Source organism: Halichoerus grypus, chromosome 2 (assembly GCF_964656455.1).
Source record: "Halichoerus grypus chromosome 2, mHalGry1.hap1.1, whole genome shotgun sequence".
NCBI classification, from domain to species: domain Eukaryota; kingdom Metazoa; phylum Chordata; class Mammalia; order Carnivora; family Phocidae; genus Halichoerus; species Halichoerus grypus.
The window spans coordinates 178806656-178823845 of NC_135713.1; the positions used below are offsets into that span (position 1 = coordinate 178806656).

At 39.9% G+C, this 17190-nt stretch overlaps 1 protein-coding gene across 1 annotated transcript in view; it reads right to left on the minus strand.

The window, feature by feature from the left end:
* The window catches only part of ANKFN1 (ankyrin repeat and fibronectin type III domain containing 1), a 311761-nt gene that overhangs the window by 22930 nt on the left and 271641 nt on the right, over positions 1–17190 (minus strand). Inside the window, exons 15-17 of the mRNA XM_036106172.2 lie at positions 13405–13571; positions 10604–10754; positions 8908–9076 (exon numbers count right to left, since the gene is read on the minus strand). Of these exons, the coding sequence (XP_035962065.1) occupies positions 8908–9076; positions 10604–10754; positions 13405–13571 (487 nt within the window). The remainder of the gene's footprint in view (positions 1–8907; positions 9077–10603; positions 10755–13404; positions 13572–17190) is intronic.

Below are 17190 nucleotides of genomic sequence, written 5' to 3' on the forward strand. Positions count from 1 at the left end.
GGCCGGAGGCCAGAGGGAATAGTCTAACCTTCATCTGTGTCATGGAGGAGGGAGAGAGGAGTGTGGGACTCAGCCTCACGCAGGTACTCAGAGGTGATCAGATTTTCTGTACTTCTCTATCTGGCTCTGATCACTTAGCTAAAACATCAGATTCCAGTGGGATGAGGAAAGCATCCTGAATCGGACTAGTGTAGTACCAGTCTCTTCCTGGCCATTGTTAAATTTGCAGACTCACTTTCCAGGAACCTCATTTACTCTATGTGTCTCTAACTATATCAGTGTGTTCCATGCTTTGGAAACAGGGCTATTGTAACTCCACAAATCTGTGGAAACATTTTTATTCTGGCTTCTTTAGTGAAGAATTCTAGGAAGAATATCTAATTACTGCCCTCAGGCCTCTTTGCTGTTGATTCCTGAGACCCAGAAACGGCTATTTAGGGAAGCTAAAACCACACTGCCTCAAAATGGGGCATCTTGTTATCTCTACACCTCAGTGAGGATGCCCTACTTCTGTGCATATTGAGAGATTTCTGGGCACCCTACAAGTCCCGTCTTACCACTGCCTACTTCTTGCTTCATTTTCTCTTAGCTAAGATGAATCTGTGGTGTGGGTAAGGGTAACCTCCATTTGTGTTTCCTCATATGGAAGTGGAAGAGAAGAATGGGGTGAGGGCTTCTGTGGCTCATCCTTATTTCAGTTGTGCATCATTTCAAGGAGATGTTTCTCAATTCTAGGATTGATTTTTCTCTCTGGTGTCAGATCTATCCTTCCACTTCCTCTACTCTAGCACTTCTTTGCCTGACACACAGAAGAACTGATTTCATGTAGCCTCTCAGTAAACAACAACTATTGAGCTCCTCCCAAACCATCTACTTTGCATGCTATTTCCCTGCTTAAAAACCTCTACAGAGCTCCTTCTTGACTTCAGGACAAAGTCAAACCTCTTATTACCAGAAGGAAAGTGTCTTGTGAATTTGAATATATCTTCAATCATGCAACCACCCTTCACCCTCCACTCAAATTAATTCTAAGCTTTGGTCAGGCTGAACTTACTATAAGTCCTGTTACACTTCCATGCTTTTACACATGCCTTTTTCTAGTCCTCAAACACCCGTGTCTACCAGTATCTTTAGGTCATACCATTTTCTTCAGGTGAGCTGCTTCTGATACTCGAAGTTTCAGCCTCAGTGCCTCCTTCTCAGCAAATCTTCACTCACACCTCTTCCTCTGCAGCCCAGTCACTTTTGCTCTTTTGTGCTCCTAGAGCACTTATTTCTAAATGTATCAAGACACTTACCCTGCTTTACTGGAATTATGTGTTTACTTGACTGCCTTGGTATTAGGCTGTGATTTCTCTGAGGGCAGAACCATGTCTATTTTTATTTCCTAAAAACCTGGAACATTATAGCTTCTCAATTAATGTTTATTGAACATCTCAATTAATGAAAAGAATGCATGCCCTGGTCTGAAGAGGCCAGACCCTTCCTCCAAAGTCTCCTCTTTCCCTCCATCCTCTCTTTTCTCTCTGTGCTCTTGGTTTTCCTGTTTTGAAAGGTGTATTTCAGGTCTGTGATATTTACTGGCAGCTCTACAGGAAAGAGTCACCATTACTTTGTAGCTTACTCTTGACCCTTGTAACTCCCTGAATGTGTCTTTATGCCTTTCAAGGAGGGATTATATCCTGTTAGCACTTGACAGATGTCCTCTCTTGGCTGGAGAGTGAGGAGAGTGAAGTGTCTCATAGTCTGCCTTTCCAAACCAAGTTGGGGGGGAAAAAAAAAAGAAAAGAAAGAAAAAAATCAGCTTTTTTCCTTCTTTCTAAAATATGAAGATAGGGAGATTAGGAAGAGGCACTAAAGAATTTCTTTAAAAGAAACACTATCATTCCCATCTGAATTCTAAAACGCCAGGGTGTCCACAACTTTCTCTTGTTGTGTCTCCTTGTGGTAGGCGCCTTGGATCAGTGGGTGGTCTCAGAGCGCCCACACTCCCCCCCCCCCCCGCCACTCACCACAGTGAGCTATAAGGACCTTTCAACTACAGCGCTTCACTTTCCCGCGCTAGTGGTTTTTATCCAGAGCCTTTAATGTTACTTTAACAAATGTTACTTTAACATAGTCTTTTGTGGTTTAGCAATGATACATTTGGTAGCCATCACAGAGGAGGGGAGGACAGACTGGAAGCTTCTAATTTTTTTTCTAATGTGAATCACATGCATTTAACAGACAAAATGGTATAAGGGTACAACAATGCATTATCTGGACCATATGATTTGTTAGTAATTTACACACTGAGGCTAATTTTCTGCGGTGTTTTTTCTCCCTCTCTTTTCTATAGGAGATAGTGACAGACTAAAATGCATTTGACACCAACACTAGAAGTTGGATTAGGAGTAGAGTAGAACGTATTTGGGTTTAGGTATCAGACAGAATTGGGTTTGAATCCTAGTTCTGCCAGTTACTACCTGTGTGGCATTGGGCATATAACCTCTGGGAGCCTCAATTTTCCCACATCTAAGATGGATAGTAATGCCTACTTAGGATTAAAACATATCATATATATACGTGCCCAGCACAGCATGTGGCACATACCAGAAACAAAATGAAAAATTTTTTCACACCTTTACCCTAACCCCTCAGAAAGAATGAGGCATTTAGAGTTAGAAAATTGGAACAGGGTTGAGATTAGAATATTCTTCCTAAGGTCTTTACATTAATAAAATCCTAATCAGTCTGGGTCATGGAGCCTAGTTTGGAAGCTAAAAATATCAATAAGATTACCCCCTGTGGTCAGTTTAGTTCCAGGATTCTTTGCCAATGTGTCAGAAGGAACCTGGGCACAAGATGCCCCTCTAAAGATTCCTGGTAGTGAATGAGTTGACAGTTGGAATTCAGAAGTGGTATCCTAAATCATGAAAAATGGGCCTTAGGAATGAGGGTTGAGACTGTGCCATTTCTTGTAAGCCTGTGGCCTGGATTCCATTAGGCTCAATGCCTGGATATCCCACAGGCACCTCAAAACTCATCATTTGTCAAACTGAACTCATCATTTCTCGCCTCCCCCAAACCTGTTCCTTCCCTCATCTTTCCTATTTTGGTAGATGGCAACATTATCCATCTCAGCACCCTATTCAGACTCTCTGGCTCCTCCATCTTGCTCTTCAACCACGTTAAATCAGTCACAAAGTTCTATTGATTTTTAACTCCTCAGTTCCTCTTGCTTCTACTTTCTCTTCTACACCCCTACTGTGGCAGTCTTGGTTCCGGTTCTTATCACTGCCACCTGGACCACTCTCTCAGCTGTCTCATTGCATCTAGTCTAAGCAACCCCCACTTTGGCTCTCCTGCAGTCCATCTTCCATAGAGCTGCTAAAACCCACTAAGACCATATTATTCCTTTTAAACAAATCTTTTCATGACTCCCCATTGCCTACATGATAAAGTCTAGCCTCTTTAGGATGGCATAGGTAGCCCTTTGTGATTCTGACCTTTTTAATTTTTAGTTTCATCTCCTATCATCTTCTCAGATGCCATAAGCATCTGTCACAATGAGCTACTAGGAGTGTATTTAATTGGGCTGCATTTCCTCAGGTCTCCTAGCTTTTGTGCATGCTGTTCCTTCTGCTTAAAATGATTTTCCTTTTTAGCTCTGCCTTTTCTTTCCTTTTCTGAATGTTTCTTTCTAATTCAAGATCTAGCTCAAATATTTTCTCTTTAAGGAAGAACTGGATGTCTTTCCTTTGAAATTCAGCAGCCTACCTATTACAGCAGGGCTTTCATTATATTGGGACTTTTGGTATAGATTTCTCTATCCTCTACTGGATTCTAGGCTTCTGGTGGGCAGATTCTGTATGTCCAGCCCCAGGACAGTACTTGGCATACAGTGGCAACTCAGCAAATGTTTGTTGAATGAAATATGCAGCCAAGCACTTAAGTATGAAATATATACCAGGCTTCAAACTGTTTTTAAAAAATACCCCAGTTTTATAATCTCTCTAGTCCAATCAGTATGAATCATAGAACCAAGGAAATCAATAAAATCAACTTCTTATCATAGGCCCGCTGTCAATTGTGACTCCCCATAGGATCAGGAAGGGCAACCTCTCCAGTGCAAGCTAGGCAAATCCTCAAGAGGCCACATCACTGGACAGAGTTTCTAAAGGCTCATGGTACTGCTTTTCTTTTCGTTCCTGGGAACAGTTTAAATAGTGACCCTTGTCGGTTCCCAGGCATGTGCTTGATTACTTCGGCAGTGGAGTGCTATCCTGCTCCTATCCAAAGGATTGGGTATGGGGAGTGTCAGCCCTCAGGCTATGGAGGGGGCATGGGTTTGAAATGTACCACTTTACCTCAGCTCAACCCTGCTCACGGAGATCTCCCATCTGTATGACAGTCCTCCTTTCCCCTACAGTAATCCTGTGAGGGAATAGCCTATGGGTTTGCCCCAGCCAACTCTACTCCAGGAGACAGAAGGCTAAGCTCCTTTATCGTTTTGTCCTTGCTAGATCTATGTAGTGCTGGAATAGGCACAGATGCAGTTTTCCGTAGCTGGTTAGCAAGTTATTTATGATCACAGGCCACTGGCAGGAACGTGGTCAGTTTGCCAAATCTCAAATCATTTCACTGGGACAGGGATGACTTGTACAAGTCAAACCGAAATAATAGTGTAAATTTTTTATAATTGACATGTTCCCATAATTTGCACCTTTTCAGGTATCATTAAAATTCCTGTGTTATCATTTTCTGAGTTCTGATTGAATTTCCAGTAATGTTCTCTTTCTCAGAAATGCTTAGTATATCTGTTGACCTTTTACTCTGGACCTATCTATGGAAGGCAGAAGTCCCTACTTATAAAACAAACAAGTAAAAATTGCTTAGGATCTTTCTCGAGGGGCTTAGACCCATTATAGTAAGTCCTTTGAAGTTGTTATTAAATGCTTCGTGGGCTGAAGTCTAATGGAAGAAGTATGGTAATCAGTACGATAATCTGCTTCTTGGAAAGCTCTGATTGCTTGGAGATAAGGTAGAGTCTGTCATGATTCTTCCTGAGGCCCAGCAATCTTAAAAATTGTTGCTGGTGGTGCTGAAGTATAATAAACATTATGCTAGAGTGTACTAATTTCCTGCTACTGGCAACATTTCCTCCTGATCTCTAGAAAAGACTAACAGAATTGTGTATGTCGGTGGAACCATGCCCAATCAGGTGATCTTTTCTGGAAACTTACATGGTTCTCATTAATCAGTTGCATCACCTATAATATGATAATGAAGGAGGACCAGGAGAATATGAAGGTATATGTTATTCTAGGAAAAAACATCTTAAAGTCAGGAACTATTGAGACCCAGGCTTTGATCTATGGCTTGGCTTTCATAGATGAAGGATAATATCTGATAGTCTTATATAGCTTTTAATATTAAGAAGAGGTAAGACAGGTCAAAGAGACAGGCACTGTTGGATTCTATTACTATAACTACATCCCTATTTTGTAAGTTCCTAATATGTCATTTTCTCTGTGTTCTAGGCAGTATGACTTCAAGTGTGGTCCATGGATTGACAGCACAGTATCAGCTGAGAGCTTGTTAGAAAAGCAAATTCTCCAGTCCCCATCCCAGACCTACTGACTGCATCTCTGGGGTGGGGCTCCAGGATTCTCTTTTAGCATGCTCGCCAAGTGATTCTTAATGCACATTAAAGTTTGGGAAGCAGAGTTTTAGGGCATCATATCCTAAAGTGTGTTTTCTTAGTTTTTTAGTAAGTGCCACACCAAAAATGCTTCCAGTCATGGTCAAATGAATTTAGAAAATGCTGGGTTAAACAAAGTTAAGCTTTTTAGTTTTTATTTTTTCATGGGGGGTACCAGATTTTGTAGACCTTCTAATATGTTACTCTACTGCTCAAAATTCTCTATTGGACTCCCAACACGCTTAAAGTAGAATCCAAAGTCCTTATCACAGCCTATGAGGCCCTGCATGATCTGGCTGTTGACTCTCTGATCTCATTTCCTATCTTTGTTGCTCTTGCTTACTACACTTCACCTACACTGATTTTTTTAGCCAAGCACACTCTTGCTTTAAAGCCTTTGCACTTGTCATTCCCACTGCAGGGAAATCTCAGGTCTCTGCTTACATGTTTTTTCTTTAGAGAGACATTCCCAGGTCATCCTATACAAAATTGTAGCTCCTGTCACTTCACTCCAGTCCCTTACCCTAATTTATTTTTCATCACAGCGCTCACTACTGTCTGACATTTACAGTATTGTTTGTTCATTGGTTTGCTGTTTGTCTCTCTCACGAGAACGTAAGCTTCATGGATCTGTTCACTGCAGATCCTTTAGTACCTGGACTAGTGCCCAACACAGTGTAGGTTACTTAATAAATATTTATTGAATTAATGAACAAATGAGTGGAGAGAGGAAATTGAAGAATAGACAGTAACAATAGTAGGACAAAGTACGGCTGCCCAGGAAAAGTGTGTTAGCCTCCCAGAAAGCAGGATAGAGAGGACACTTGCAGGGATTGGTCCTCCAGGGTCTTAGGAGTCATACACTATTATGAATGATCCCAAATCTTTGATTGTTACCATGAAGACCACTGAGACATGGGAAAATGAACTTCATGTATTTTTGTCTGTAATCATGGAACAGTAATGACCATTTCACACAGAATGGACTCCCAGTTAGCTCTCCAATGAAGTATTTTCCTTAGTTCTTTTCCCTATCAATTATCTATCCCTGGGAAATCATTCACTTTCATGGCTTCAGCTGTTATTAATAGACACTGGCCAAATTTCTGTGTTTACTACCCAACCTTCTCTCCTGTATTTCTACTGTCAAATGGACATGTCTACTTGGATGTTGAATTTGCACCTTCAGATTCAAGATAGAGCTAAAAGCATCATCTTCTTCCCTAAGCCATATTCCTCTCTGATTTTCTTACTTTTGGTAATGGCAGCAATATCCTCACAGTCTTTGAGGCTGAAAACCATGGGAGTACTGTAGAAGTCTCTAGACTTCACCTTTTCTTATTCAAACAGTTGCTCAATCTTGTATATTACTCCCAATGTTTCTTATATCTGTATTTGTTTCCTTTTTGGGGGTTTTGTTTCTGTCCTAATACTGGACTATTATAAACACCCCTGAACTATCCCCCCCAACCGTGCTCTCAATCCATCTTAAACAGATTCCTCAGCCTGATTCTTAAGATACTGCCCAGTATGGCCACGACTTGTCCAGACTTCTTTATGTCCACTGTTTCCTCACATCCTTTCTCTGATCTAGCCAAACTGGACCATTTATTCTTTTTCCAACTCTTTCTGAGATCTTTTGTTCCACGTCTTCACTCATTCTGCTCCCACTGACAAGAAAGCTTTTCTCATTGTCCATGTTTATTAGTATCCTGTCCATTCTTTAACACCGACATCAAATACCCTCTCCTCCAAGGTGGCTTTCTGATACTTTCTTTGAGAAAAATGTGTTTTATTTTTTCGATATCACTTATGATTTTGGCACATCCTACCTCATTTAATAATAATTTGTATCCTTATTTTACTGCTACCACTGTACTGAAAGCCCCTTGCAGGCAGGGCCTTTGTCTTACTCATCTCTGAATCTCCACAGTAGGTATCTAACATATATTTATTGACTTGAAATGAAATACCATGACCCAAACTATATTTTGTAATAGCAATGCAGTCATATCATGGACTAATAATGTTCTTTGGATGGAGAACTCATTGGATGGGGATATTCACATCCAGGCCTCTTGGGAGTGGTATGCCGATGTTATTAATCATTTGACACAGAAAAGGTGCAGAAAGGTTAAGTGATTGTCACCTTCACACAATAGAGGACCCAGAACTCTCAAGTCCTAGTCTGCAAGTCTGATTCAGGCTTCTCTTAATAACTCTTCCTCCTCTGGAAAATAATAATTGCTATTGTTCAGTTTTTTCGGCATCTGAACTGCTCGGAGCAAGGGAAACTGAAAGGCTTAATCTATTTATCCTCAAGGGATAAATTCAGATTCAGATGCCCAGGCCGCAAAATGGCAGTTGCTTTTTCTGCTTCTAAATCTGGTGTCTGGGGAGCAATCCTAAGAGAGTCTGCCTCCATTCCACCCATCCAGCACTCACCCTCCCACAAATCTTACAATTCATATGAACTGATGGAAGTCCTGCTAATTGCCTCTTATTGGCCTGTTATAAGATGAAGCATGGGGAAGAGACAAAGCCTCCCTATTCACATTCTCAGTGGGCAGCAGCGGTCTCTGCAAAAATAGAGGAACTGGGGCCTAGGCTATTCAGTTTTGAAAGTCAGGACAAGATCTTCCACCATTCAGAATCCCACATTATAATCCCACATTATAATCACAATATTGCATCCTGGGAGACCCTGTCAGTTTTTTCAAATGGTCTGCTAGAAATTTAGCCTGTTTAATATTACAGTCTATTTAATAAATCAATACTACTCATTGACTTTTTTTCCCTCCAGAGTGATACACACTTTACATTTTAATTTCACTATTTTTTTTTTCCCATTTGGAGGTGAGAGAGAGAGTGAGAGAGAGAAAGAGAGAGAAGGGGCAGTGCTTTTCATGAAAATATTAGTTCTTGTATTCATGTTTTAAGAAAGCAAAGGGAAGGCAAGAACTGCAGCCTGATAACTGAACACTCTGTTTAGAATTCCCTCCTCTCCATTGGACCTTAGCTAGGTTTCAATAATTATTGCTCAGGCACATAGTCTTGGAGCTTTGCTTTCTCTCAGACTTGTACACAGTTCTAGGAAGGGTTGTTGCCAAAGCCATCATGTGATTTATTGACCCTCCACTGGGACAAGGGGGAACAGATATAACTTTGTGATTTTATTATAAGGAGGCTGGGTTAATATTTCTAGGTGAAACAAGCTACTATACCAAGTTCAAACATCTGAAGAGGGAGGTTAAGAAACCCTGAGTGTGGGGTGTAAGGATTATTCTGTCCTGGGGCTGTACAGACGTCGTCTGAGGCAGGGAGCAGGAGAAGAAAGGACACATTGTGACCCATTTCCAACACCTCCTGTGTGTAGAGGCGGAAGTTCCTTGCCTGCAGAGGGACACGCGCGGAGGAAAAATAGGAGAGTTACAACATGGCACTTACATAAACAACACCAAACTGGCATAAAACATCTAACAAAATTACACGACTTCAAGCTTGGAATTTTTATACAACATAAATATTAGGGTTCAGCCCATTTAATAATGCTATATAAAATCAAGATTTAAGGCAGTAATGTTCCATATAAACTCTGAAAACAACATTTATGCTTCTTATAAAAGCAGAAAATGATTGCATTCTGTGGGTTTTTCAAAATGATGAATATAATTACATGAAGCAACAAAAATGGATTGAATTAAAAATCTACTAGTTTCAATTTAAGTTGGTTAAGGGGGAAAAATGTAGTTTCTGGCCAAGGACTGAAAAAATTTTACAAGTATCCAAAAAGAAAAAAAATGTTGTATGCACTCTTAGGCAGTTAGGCAGCCCTCTCCCAACATGTGTATGTAGCCCAAGAGTCACCAATGAAATATGAGCTGCTTCAAACCTGCTAAGCTCAAGAAACCCTTTAATAGTATCTACTGTCACAAGTAGAGCTGGTGTGTTTTTTTCTCCTCCTGAGTACATGGCCACCCCTGGAATAATCCAGTTGCTCCCCTAGTGCCTTTATGGCATCTTGTACAATTTATTCTTCATCAGTGTTGGCTGTTTTGGACTAACCTTGCAGTACTGACTTATAATCCAAGCAGTACCCCAATGGAAGAACACTCTTGGAGTCTCTAATCTATGTCCCTGTGTCCATGGGTCATGGGCCAATTCTGGGTGATAGTCTTCCTGTTTTATAGGTTAAACTTGGTTGATTTTGTGTGTGTGTGTGTGCGTGTGCGTGTGTGCCTGCACACATATGTGTGTGCTGGGTATGGGGAAATGGTGAACTAGGCCAAAAAGAAAAAAAAGAGAAAAGAATTCAGCCTAATGCTACATCATGTTAACTTACTAGACAGAGCCCAATAAACTTTTACTATTCTCTTCTGTGCCAACAGTTTTTCCTGAAGTTCCTTATTAGTAGAGAGGTTAGATTTGCACATTTTGATTTAGATAAGACAATAACTTTGACAGTAAATTCTCTATTTGTGAAAAGATAGCATGGCATAACCTTGGCATTGCTATAGGTTATACTACCACTAGTCTGCTGTTCTGAGAGAAAACATTTGTCTATCTAACTAAATGTGTACTTATTATTTATTCTCCTTGATTTGTGCTATCCTGAAGTTGAGACTTGGTGTCTTTTCAAGGTGGGCTGGCCAGTGATTTTTCCTTGCTTGGCCAGACCACAGTAAAGCTGGGTCCAGGAGCTGTGGAAGAGGTCAATATGCAGGAGATAGAGAAAAGGGGCAGAAGTGCAGTCTGTGTCCACTTGTAGGCATCAAATTCAAAGTGTGCAGCATGTGCAAAGTGGTATTTAAATCAATGAAAATGAACTCATATATCTATTTTTTTTTACCTCTTAAGTTTTATACACAATGCAGTTTCCATTAGCCATAAAAAGAAGATAAAAATGGTAAAGACTAGTACCTGGTGTAGAGGTATATTGATCTGCTTAAGGAGAGCTTTCACTGCCATCTGGAGCTCGTAGAAGAACAATTGCATGGGGCAGTCAGAAGTATGATCCACACTTTCCATAGATTCAGAGCCAGAAAGCTTTTGGACCCATTCCCACTCCTCTCTGTATGTTGAGTCAAGTTAAAATTAGAAATATAACAAAAGTTCAGAACACAGCTCAGAACATTTTTAATGTATATGTCCAGAACCTGGATAACCAATTTTTGGTGGTTAAAACTCAATACAATTCATGAAATTTGAACTTTTTGCCACCCAAATGGAATTTAAAATGAACTTTTGCTAATTTAAACTTAGTTCACCTACCAAACCACATATACCTCAGAACAGCAGGTCTAATTTGTATCAGTTAGTTTCTGAGATTGGAGCTTTGAAATATTTGGTAATAATTTCCTGACTATCTTCATTTTTCTTTCCCTGAAGATCCTCTGTAAATTCTAAGACCCTGCATTTTACCACAGGGGCATCTGCTGGTTAATTCAGCAGTTGGGTAACCACAGGACTCTGGTCCAACTCAGGCAACAAACCACATGGCACATTTCAACCCTGGCCTGTTGTAATCATGGGGACTATTTTGGCTTCTTACCCCTTCCAAGAGCTTGAGGAGAATCACGAACAGGAACACCAGACAATTCCAATAAAAGGAACCAGGGGACACACATCACTGTTTCTATCCTCCTTTCAAACCAGTCATCTGTGTTTTTATTCTGCGTGCTTTGTAATCCTTCCTAATGAACTTTTCCAAATGTCATGCAGAAGGGAGGGGAAAAGAATGATGGTGGAGAAAACACATCTGGTTTGTCCCCCAAAGGCTGCTTTTCAAAAGGAGCTTGAAAAGATCAAGGTAAATGCCTCCTGGGAACATTGTTTCCACAGGTATGCTAGCGCAAGTCTCTAAACACATTCATTTGGCCCAGTTTTTCCTTTCTCTAACTCTGCAGGGAGCAGCAATATGCTCTCAGGAGCAGGCTAGAGAGGGAAGGAAAGCCCTCCTCTCTGGGCACGGAAAGAGAGGAGGTGCTAACATATGTTCCCACCAGTGTGAAAACCCTCTGAGGGCTCTCCCCAGTGGGCTATACCAGCCTGGGCTCCAGTCTGTGTGTCAGAAAATGAAATTGATTGTGACATGAGCTTTTCATCAGAAAACAATGTCTTTTAACCAAGTACCCTCTTAGAAAAGTTTTTGTGTTCAAGATACCTGTTTCCTTTCAATTCCCACACTGGAAAACACTGTGGAAAATCTACCCTATTGTCCCACTAAGAGAAACAAAATAAAAATTAAATCCTACTTCAATCTGGTATGCGGTTGGCTTCACAAATAATTGAAATCTTTGAGAACCTGCTTGAGAGTTATTTCTTTTCTCCCATCACTGATATTGAACTAAACGAGGGGGTTCTGACTAGCACAAGCTTTCACAAAACCTAACGGAGCACATTGCTAAAATAGCATCTGTAATAGAATTAGAGAATAAATTACCAGTAGGAATACCATGAAACATCTACCACTAACTAAGAAGTTTAGTCTATAAGGATGAGGGAGATGGAACTGGCAAGAGTGAAGGCTACTGGAATCTTTTGTAAAAATGAAACTTGGATCCTTGTCAAGGGGAAATTAGTTGGCATAACCACTAAAAGATAGAGTCTAAACCTTTAAGACACAAATCTAGAAAATGGATGAAAGTAACCATTGCTGAGTCAACCCACAAATGAGCCATGTAACCTCTTGGGAAGGATTGATAAGATAACCAAAGTTCCCGTAGAAGTGACCACCAGATGGCAGACTTAAGGCCTGGGTGTAGTTGATAGGTGAAAAATGAGAATATGGCAGCTAGTGAGTTCTTTGAAGAGTCCATCATCATTTCCTTTGTTGTCATCAAATAGTATTTAATAAACAATACACTATAGTTAATAAGCTCTTGCCACTTTATGGACCAAATTTTAAATGACCAAATTAGAATTCTTTTTGGTTAAGCAAATCCATAGGTATAACTAAAATCTGGGGATCTAATTTGTACTCTGAAGCCTGATGAAGTCTGGAGAGTTCTTTTTCTTATCTATTCTGTCCTTTTTTTCAGGTTGAGCACAATTCAGTTCATTATAGTAGGCTTTCAGAGGCCTGCTGGAGGGCTGGTTGTAAATCTGAGCCAGATTACCAAGATTGGGCAACTTTCCCAAAGCTAACAGGGTAATTCACCATAATGCCAAACCATAGTGCAGTTTCCAGAAGCACAGGCCTTGTTACTTTTTTTTTTTTTTTTTTTTTTTTAGAGAACTATAAAGAGTACAGGAAACATACAAAGTCCTCAGGCCAGAGGGTTAGGGGTGGGGAGAATGAGGATAGGGGGATTCTTTAAGGGGAAATCAGTTGCTCTACCAGAACCCATTTCCACAAGTGATACTTTTTTAAAAAATGACTTACTAAGTTGTGAAGAAAAGATACTGGAAATAGAAGGTTGAAAGAAAAGGGCATTTATTCATTAGCCAGTTGAGTATCAGTGGTTGCACCATGAATACCACAGAGAGGAAAGTGAAAGGAGTGTGCCCCTCCTTCATGGGCTCACTCCTTCCACCAACCACCACCACAAATCCTCCTTATCCTGACATTAAAATGCAGCTAAGCCTCTGCCCCGGTGTGCTGGCACCTGGGGACATCTCACCACAGAAACTACACCATGTCAGTTTCCTTCTGACATATCAAACCCATCATTTGAGCCATTGTTTCATCACAAGGAAAATCCGGACTTCTCACAACTTACTTGGAAATGTTATTATTTTCACGGATCTTCACGTGGCAGAGAATGTTGGGCAACTTTTGGGTAACTAGAACTTTGATCTGATCCACAGAGCTACACAGCTTTAGGTAACCCAGATATAATCCAGGAGAGAGACGCTGATGACTCCTTTTGTGATAAGAGAGAATATCCTGTAGGGTGAAGAACAAAACAACACATAAAACCCTTGAAAAGGTAATCTGAAAACCTTTTCTTTTCTTAGGTGCACTGTGTCATAAATTAAAGGAGCTGTAGCTAAGCAATTAGGTGAGAAGCCTTGGATACTACCATGAATGCTGGGGACGTGTTGGCTTACCTTCAGGAGAATTATCATCCAAGTCAACTAATCAGTCATTAATATAGCCTGCATGCATCCTATTTCCCTCAGTTTTTGGATCCGGGGTAGGTATGTGGGTTGTGACTGGGAATGGGGAACTAGAAAACTAGAATTCATAATTTCTGTCCTTGCAGGGCTTATTGTTTAGCTGTGGGGAAACAGAAATTTGCAAGTGTAAAAGCTGACAAAGCAGTATAGGAAGCCTCATTATTTCAGAATAGTTGGTATCTAGGAAAGGTCTTATTATTAAATGACATCATGACTTGGTTGCTTCTTTATCCTGAAAAATGAAATAAAAAGTAATAGCAGATTTATTTATATCATTAACACTTAAGTTGTAGTTATTCATTAATTCTGAGGATGAAGAAAGAAGTATTGATTCCTTTTTTTTTTTTTGGCTTAGTTTTCTTAGACTAAATTGTATGATAGTTGAAATGCTATTCCTCACATTTAACTTTCACAACATGATCATGAAGAGGATATTTTTGCAAGAGTATTTGAAATCTTCATATTTTTTCCCTGGCTTTTAAAAAATGTTGATATTCAGGTCATTCTCATAAGGTTCTTGTTCATTTTGTGTTCTTCAATTGTTAACTGGCCTACCGTTGCTAGATTCTTAATTGTCAGTAGCTTTGCCTGTGATTTGATTAGGTCTCCACATCATCTTCATCAGCTTCACGAAATTCTGTATCTTTTATAAGATTTTAAAATTTGTCTTGTAATAGATTTGCCTTGAATTTGCATTGTATTTTCACATCATAATATTCCACAGGCAGCACAGACTGAATGAAGTTGTTGGTGCAACAGGAAGTGCCAGCCTAGTTAGGCACAGAGGGATGTTTGAGTGGAGTCTTGTTTTATATGTGGTCAGCTCTCTAGTTGTGACTTTTGCTTCCCTATATAACTGCAGGAACTCAGACAGTGAATAATTAGAAATATGTATCAGTAGGTAAGACGTTTTTAAACCTTTGGGCAGTGGGGGAACCGGAAACACAGAGTTAGGAGTGATGAACCAAGGAAGAATTCCTGTAGGCCAGAGTGTAGCCTGGTTTTCCAAGGGAGTGAAAAGAAGGAACCAACCCTACCATGAAATGCAGGGAAAATTAAAAGGAAGAGAAAATCAAACATTTAAACTTGTACAGAGTTCTATATGGAACAGAGAGGTATGAAGCCTTCCTTGACCTGTATACTCTGAAGGAGTGATCCCTCCTTTGTAGAATTCACCATCTGCAACATCTAACATATACTATTGTGAATTATCTCCTCTGTCCCACCCTTTATCAAACATAGTGAGTTCCAAGCACTACAAGAGACACTGAGGTTTCGGGTGAATGTGATGTGATCCTTACTTTTGAAGAGGTTGAGAAAGATGAGTAAATAAATGACCACAATATTCTGAAATCTGTTTTATAATAGAGGCAATGGAGGCATACAGAGGAAAGAATACTTACTATTTTTCCTCTTTTATGTTCTTTTCTTGAACCAGACTATGAAATTAGTGGCAGTATTATGTTTTCTATTGCTTTGTGTCCTTAGTACCCAGTGCTATTTCTGTTTATAATAGATACACAACATGTGGAAGTCAGGACAGGTCCCTAAGCCAGAACATAGGAGAATAGCAGAAGAGGGACAAAATAAGAATGGTCACAGTTGGGAGGAAGGCATAACTAGCAGGTACAGAAAAGCAAAGGCTAAGTAACTTTTATGATACTTGGCAAAGAAAAAAAAAGACTAGAAAAATTGGATTTTGTGATCAAGAAGGAAGGAATTTTTATTAATGTCAGGAGATGGATAAAGCAGAACTTTTTGATGTCTTCTATTTTATCTCTTTAGAAAAGATCACAGGTAAATAGTTGACTGGGGGAAGTTTAGTCAAAGTGAAATTTTGAGAAATGAACAGGTAATAAGAGAGAAAAGAATGAGAGAAGGAAATGGGTGAAGTTAATGAGAGAAGGGGAAATGGAAGTATTCAGATCAACAGAATTGGATGATATACACCCTAGGGATACTTGCTGTACAAGCAGATGTGGCCACAAACCCACAGGTCATTATTTTTGAAAAGTGATGGGGAACTGGAAAAGTCCCTAGAGACTAGAAAAGGGCAAAGATACCTATCTTTGAAACAGGAAGGGGAGAAACACAGGATGACCCTGGTAATTAAAGACCGCCAACTTATTGATCTTTGAGCAAAGTGAGAAAGAACCATCAAATAATCAATTTGCAGTTATCAAGAAATCCTGAGACACTAAATAGGAGTCAACATGGTTTTGTGAAGGGCAAAACAGACAGACAACAAAAGGGCAGAATCCATAGACCAGGGAGGAGTCTCCAGTGTAATCTGTTTCACTAGGTAATCTGGGAAAAGTAGAATCTTGACCACATTTAATAAGCTGACTATCTGGGTTGAGGATTTGTGGATGATGGAGATGGTGTGGGAACAGCAGACATGTTGAGTGATGGCCCAGTAGGGACTCGTCCTGAGGGCCTGTCTCTTTAGCTTATTTATTGATGTTCCAGACAAAGAAATGAAGAACGTGAGTATCAAAATTGCAGGTCCCAAATCTGTTGTGGTTTTGATTTTCTAGAAAATAGTAATAAAACTCGGAATGATCCTATGCATTGGAAAAATAAGCCTATCATAATTAGAGTTGAAACTTAATAAAAAAATGTGTTTGTAAAGACCCAAACCCAGGAGTACAAATACAGGATGGGTATAAGAGAAAAATATGTGGGGGTTAGAATAACCACAAATAGAATGAGTTAGGAACACACTGTGGTTACGTAAAAACCCACACCATTCTTAGATGGAGTAATTTACTCTTTCATTTTTTAAAAAAGACTGAGCATCTGCCTGTGTTTTCCTGCCTTTACTAATGTTTTTGGAGCCTGAGAATTGTATGGGAAGAGAAAGAAACTGTCCCATTCACCTAATCTGAGGTAACTAGGAAGGCCTCCTAAACCAAATCCAATGCCTGTGGGCCTATATATTGCCTGATTTGACTTCTAATCTGTTTTTCTAGCCTTTTTCTCCATTACAGTCCTTTTGTGTCTCTTATCTCCAGCCAAAAAGGATTGCTTTTTCCTTCCTCAGACGTGTCCTAATCTCTGTTCTTTGGTTCTTTGTTAGTTCATGAATTCACTCACTCTACAACTTTTATTGGGCACCTACTATGAATCAGGTGTTGTGCTAGAATATTAATGAATCGATGAGACGTGATCCTCCCCTTCACAGAACTCAGATTTCAGTGTGTGAGAGAGACATGTAGCCAAGTTTTTCTAACTCAGTGTGATAAGGGTTGTGTAAGGTCCATTGTGGACCCAAGGGAGGCTTAGATCTACTTTTCCACCTTATGCCTCATTTCTCTACCATGCCCTCTAATTTAATTCTAATTTCTTCCTTCCTCCCTCCTTCACTTCCTTTCTCCTTTTCTCCC